Here is a 6,569-nt window from a genome sequence, read left to right on the forward strand (position 1 = left end):
TTTAATACCAAGACAACAACATAGTTAGTGCTTGCAATCAGAATATGGCAACAATTTTTTGGTTTAGTGAAAAATTCTTACATTGATCAGTTTCTTCCATTTTTCTGGTTCCGCAATGACCATGGCCAAGGAGTCATTCCAACCAACACCACTTTCCTGTCTCGCTATATGTATCGCCTTCCAGCTGCCCTTTAACTCCTTTTCCTTCTCTTGTAGCTGTTGCTTTGAGAAGTGTGCAAAAGGAAACATCTAGTTGAACATTTTTGACATACTTCTCCAACCATCTCTAGTCCATCCATTCTGACCCCTGAACATTTGGATGTTCACGTGGTCTCTCATAGTGTCAACAAACCCTTTCTCATATCTCCAGTTCCATGTAGCCTTTCCTTCAACATTGCTGCAAGAAATAATTTAGGATTGTGAGAATGTATTATAGAAATACATAAATCATAAAGTATTATAGAATGTATTGCACAATTTATTATAGAATGTTGCATCACAGAATGTATTACAGAAATACATAACTCATAAAGTAGTATATAATGTATTGCAGAATGTTGCATCATAGAATGTATTACAGAAATACATAACTCATAAATCAGAAACAAAGTATTACAGAAATACATGACTCATAATGAGATATAAAGTATTATTAAATTACATTCCAAACACTACTATCCTACACATTGTAGGCAGCCCACATCTAATGGGCTATCTAGTCTCGTAGGGTATTTCCATTGTTTGATTCCATCTCATTTGGGTAGTTAGTGTCTCCCTCTGGCATGTTGACATAAATTTGATGGGTTGATATTATCAGGTAGGATGTCTAGCCACTCTTCACTCCCATTCAACCCTCTAATGATGTTGTGAAACACAGTAGCAGCTGCTGGAATCTTAACTTGACATTCAATTGGGTAATGTGTCCCCACTTTCAGAATTGGAAACCGCTTTTTTTTAGAACCCCAAAGGCCCTCTCAATGTGATTTCGAAGAATCGCATGCCTGATGATTGAACAATTCCTTGTAGTTGGCATATGCATTTCCCCTTTGGCCACGTCTCTTGAACACACTGAGATGATACTTCACTCCTCGGTAGGGAGCAAGGAATGATGGTGTGTTTGCATATCCACCGTCTACAAGATAGAATTTGCCTGTCGGCACAGTAAATACCTTGCCAAGAGTGGACCACAACACTCCTGCATCAGATGCGGATTCTTCCCAACCAAATGAGATGAAAGTGAACTTCAGGTCGAAGTCACATGCAAACATTATATTCTGTGATAGTGTCCCTTTCCTATTTCTATAGGGACTAGCCTTGTCTTGTTCCAATTGTGATTGGGACATGCGTACCATCAATAGCACCAATGCAATTCTGCAGGTAAGAAAAAATTACTAAAGATTTGGATTGTATTTAGGAATGGTATTAAGGAAAGTGTATTGTATGTATGAAGTATGAACCGACCTAAAAGAATGGCATAAATCTAGGGTCACATGTAATCTTCAAGTGTGTGTGGCTTGCATTCGGAAGTCTGATGAATTTTTGGGTTAATGTTGGAATGATATTGAAGACCTCATTTATTTTCCTATGCACTGTCTCACCACTATGTTGAAACTCCTTCTTTAGCCTATATGTGCTTGCATTATGAGAGAGCATGAACATAAGAAGACCAAGTTGCTCCTAAATCTTCATACCACATGTGTCACGTAGCAAGTTCTCAGCCCTGAGAAAGTTTGCTATAGTTCTAAATATTTCAGCCTCCGTCCTAAATTCTTCCTTGCACCAATTCTCTTGTCCTTTGAGGATCTCTTTAACCTTTTTAGCACCAGGAAGAGAAGAGGTATGCTCAGGTGTTTTCTCTTCGTCGAGAAAGGGCATTACAGCAGGGAGAAGAACAAAGAATAGCTCCTCATCTTCTTCTTCCTCTTTCAACAAAAAATTCCCAGCAAGCTCCTCCTAAGAAGCCATCTAGTGTTACATATATGAAATTATATTATTACATATATAAAAAAAACTGCCAAGTACCACAAATCCACAACCACAATTGGCAAAACTAGAGCACCAGAGAGAGCATGCTCTAAGGAGGAAAACTCGATATGACACCCCCCATGTGACACCCGATGTGACACTCCTAAACTTTAGCCCCTGGATTTAAACACCCCTGTCACCTTGCAGAAAATTGCTACTGCAATGACCGCTTACTATACTAGTCTGCATGCTAGAAAATAGCAAGACTACCAAACGTCTCAACCAGTATATGTCTGGACCGTTATAAGCATGCATATAGTTGTTGTGCAATGCTAGAAAAAAATCGATCACAACATGCCATCCTATTCTATTGCAATGGTGTTCTGAACACAAACCAGCTTACTAATGAACATTACAATCTCTACCTATTATTGAAGAATCATAATTCATGACTATCTATTTTCACATCACAAACAAGAAATCATATAATCACTCTACTAATGAATAGTAAAGTAGTTCAATAGTTGAGTTCTTTAAGCTACATGAAGCAATTGGATCTAAAACAACCTTGGTACAGCACGGTGGATCTTCCTAGTAGCTGTTTTGCCCTAGATCTACAAGAAGGGGTGTGAGATGTGGACAGAAGACTAACCTGTAGATGCAGAGGTTGTGTCGTGTTGCTGGCGACATCGGTGTTGCTCGCGGATGGCACAATGGCTCACCAGATCTTGCGATGAGGCCGGTCAGTCACGGAGTAGTGGTGGAGCCGTCGTGGTCGGGTGGGCGGGCGACGGATGAAGAGTTGTGCAAGCGGTCGCGATTCGCGAGCGGATGTACGAGGCGGAGTGGGGAGGAAGATGTGGCCATCCGCAGTCCCAAGATCCACAGGAAACATGTGAGGATAGGATCAGGAAACCCTATATGCGATGCAGGGAGATGCAAGTGGAAGCGAGCTCACCTGCGGAGACGGAGGTGCTGGTGCCGCAAGGTGATGGCGATGGAGGAAAAGTCGAGACCGGAGGAGAAGTCAAGGCGACTGCGAAGGGGCGGCGACGGATGAGAGTCGAGTCGAGGCGAGGCGGAGGGGCGGCGATGGGAGTCGAGTCGCGAGAGGGAAAGGGACGGGAATGACGTCCTGTGTCTAGAGGCCAGGCAGGTTTCCCCGTGAAAACCCAGCTCCCGCGGGGCCGAGACACCTGTGTCGAGAGCTTCCAAATTGACCCGAGCTGCGACGTATGGAAAATTGCCGCGTGGGTTTCTAGCCCCGGGAAAACGGTGGGATCCCGGTGGGGAAACCTGCTTCCAAAGTAGCCCTTAGCAATGCTCCGATGGAAAGGCAGCGAAACAGGAATAGACGAACGAAACTTTTAGAATTAAGAACCAGAAGATGGGAAAAAAATTAACTTGCAGTGGCTCGGCACCTCACATAGTTTTCGGCAACGCAAAGGAGGTCGTGAATCGTGACCTCCCCAGTAAGCAGTCAGTGTCAGTCTGTTGTAACTTGTATCTGACGCCGTTCTGTATCCATCTCGCCCGTTGCTTTCTGCTGCCAACCTTTGTTTCTTTTCATTTCAGTTTCCCCTAGGTGTTGCGTGCCCCGCCAATGCTGCCGTGCCACCAAACCTAGTGGGAAAATCAGCCCGTGTCAATCGATCGAGCAAGCCCCGGCCGGCCACATCCGTCGCCAAACATCTCTCTTGGTTTAGCTGTGGTCGGGTTGTCGAAGAAAGCAGTGGGAGATCATCAGAGATGGCCGAGGAGGCCAAGAACGCAGGGGCGGAAGCGCTACCGACCAAGGACATAGCCGAGGAGAAGACGGCCGCGCCGACGGTGGCACTCATGGCGCCGGAGGTGACCCTCGTCATGGTGGAGAGTAAGACTAGTTTTAATTTGGCGAAATAACCATCTTCGTCTTTAAACTATTGCCTGAGGCTCACTTTGGTCCCTTAACTTTCAAAATGTTCAGTTTAGTCCTTAAACAATCCATTTGCGGATCGATTCCGTCCATCCTCATTAATTAATTGCCACGTGTCCAGGAGTAAATATGAAATGTCATCGATGCCCCTCGCTCCATCCTTTAGCAGCCGGTCATCTCACGGCGTCTCCCAGTCCACATCGGGTGCATTCAAAGAAAAAGATGTAGTTTCAAGGCAATAATATTAATGCCTTTGTATCACGCAGTGATTAGTTTGTCAACACTTGCACTTGTTATGTCAAAAACATGATCATCGGACATGTTAAATTTGCCTTAAATTTGTTTCTGGACATGAGACACGACAGACTTCAACAATTTGTTTTTGCATCCATTCCACATGGGACCTGAGAGAGGGAGGAAACGGGACCTGAGAGACGCCATGAGATGGCCGGCTACTAAAGGACGGAGCGAGGGGCAGCAATGATATTTCACATCTACTCCTAGATACGTGGCGATTAATTAATGGGGATGGACGAGATCGACCCACAAATGGATTGTTTAAGAACTAAACTGGATGTTTTGAAAGTTGAGGGATCAAAGTGAGCCTCGGGCAATAGTTTAGGGACGAAGATGGCTATTTCGCCTTTTAATTTTGATTGTGGCCACACCGGCTTCCGCAGATCGTATGAACACGATACATGAACTGCACGAGTAGATATGGCCTGGATTGTGTTTCCATGATGAGTTAATTCACAAGTTTTGCTTCGGAAACAGAGGATTAGTATGTCTCGTTGAGCATGAGGGTGCAGTTAGACACTGATGAGTGATGACCTCTGAATATACTAGCCATATAAAAAATCTTATGGTTTGGCACTTCATGGCAAGATTACAATTTTTAAACTAAGATTATGGATTATTTCAGTCTAGATATAAATACTTAAGAATCTTAGAGGATAGCATGGATGCAATGCAGCACAACGTACCTGTCAGCAATACCAAAATATTTGGTATGTTCCGGCTTGTTCGGCTAGTATATAAGCCGCTTGTGCTGATTTGTATGGTTGATTTGTTGGAAGAGAAAAATATTTTACCAAGACTGATAAGTATACGATTAGCCGAATTCATTAGAATATCAGTAAGAATATATACAGAATCTGAGCAGTGCCCGTTGATGATAAACGTGCCAACCTCTTCTCTTGCCTTTTGGGACGACAGATGCCGAGACTCCTGCACCTACAGGCTACAGCCACAGGTGGTGGCTCACGCGAGAGAGGTAGTGCGTGCTCTCTACTCTGAATCCACCAAGGAATCGCACGGCGGCGTCCTCACTCTTGTCTCGTTTATTCAAACGCGATTCTCACCCGGGTCGTGACCACGAAGAGGACGTCCCTGATCAAAACCTGGGAGGAGAGCGAGAAGGCCAAAGCCGAGAACAGGCGAAGTCCTCTCCCTCCCTCCCATACTGATCCTGCAATGCCTTTTTATTTGCAGTCTCCATGGGTCTGAAATTTCCTTGTGGCGCAGGGCGGCCAGGAGGCTGGCGAGAGTCACCTCTTGGGAGAACTCCAAGGTCGCGGAGATGGAGGCCGAGCTCAAGAAGATCCACGTGAGTCGCATGCATAACCAACGCCAAGTTTTTTATTACCCCGTCGTCGTTCACCGAGCCGACGATGCCTGCGTTGTTCAACGAAACGAACGGTGTGTGCGTACGTGCAGGAGCAGCTGGAGATGAAGAAGGCGGCGCAAGCGGAGAAGCTGAAGAACAGCGCGGCGGCGGTGCACAGAGCTGCAGAGGAGAAGCGCGCGGCTGCCGTAGCGCGGCGCGGCGAGGAGGTCATCGCCGCGGAGGAGGCGGCCGCCAGGTACCGCGCCAGGGGGCAGGCGCCCACCAGGCTCTTCGGCAGGGGGTGGCCGGACCACACGCCGCTGCTGATCGCGTTGCCTCCTCGGCCCTCGCGGTTTCTTGTCCTGTGTCCTTGCCTCCTTTTGGTGTTCTGGTTCTGGCACAGATAGAGAAGGTTTGCTTGGGCTTATGGCCTCCTTGTTCATCGTGTCTATGAATAACTTACGTTGTTCTATAGAGAACATCTCGTGTACATATCTATGCTGCTGCACCTATGAAGCTGGTAACATTTTTAGGTGTGTTTGGTTACTTTCATGACATTGCATCGTATATCCTGCGTGAGTGGATGCATTAGTTTGAAAAATATTATTTGGTTGGTTATCTTGCATGAGTGGATACGGCTAAGTGGATGTGCTAATCTGAAAAGGTATTATTTGGTTGGTTGCATGGTGAATGTAGTAATCTCCTGTGAAGATATTTGGTTGCCTATGTAGATGGATACGAGTACTCTTCGGCAGGGGGTGACATGCTGCCAGCACAAGATGCATTCTACTCCTTCGGTCCAAAAAAAGAGTCATTTTTCTTTCTAAAAAGTCAACAACTTTTAACTTTACCAAATATATTTAACAAAATATTAATATTTATGGTACATAATTATTATCATTAGGTAGATCGTTGAATATACTTTCATAATAAACTTATTTGAAGATATAAATGTTACACGTATTTTCTACAAATCTAGTCAAAGTTGAGAAAATTTGATCAGCACGATTCCTATAGCGACTTTATTTTTGAGACGGATGGAGTATCTACTAGCTGGGATGGTTAGTGAAACTCTTTTGAGCA

General features: G+C 45.0%; 1 protein-coding gene across 1 annotated transcript; it reads left to right on the plus strand.

Moving 5' to 3' along the window:
- The first annotated feature begins 3,601 nt into the window (after window positions 1-3,601).
- On the plus strand, window positions 3,602-6,024 carry LOC136538819 (remorin 1.4-like). The gene is made up of 3 exons (XM_066530772.1): window positions 3,602-3,838; window positions 5,096-5,486; window positions 5,597-6,024. Exons 2-3 carry the CDS (start codon window positions 5,460-5,462, stop codon window positions 5,891-5,893), a joined length of 324 nt encoding a protein of 107 aa, XP_066386869.1. The 5' UTR covers window positions 3,602-3,838; window positions 5,096-5,459; the 3' UTR covers window positions 5,894-6,024.
- Window positions 6,025-6,569: the final 545 nt, after the last annotated feature.

Source organism: Miscanthus floridulus, chromosome 2 (genome assembly GCF_019320115.1).
Source record: "Miscanthus floridulus cultivar M001 chromosome 2, ASM1932011v1, whole genome shotgun sequence".
NCBI lineage: Eukaryota > Viridiplantae > Streptophyta > Magnoliopsida > Poales > Poaceae > Miscanthus > Miscanthus floridulus.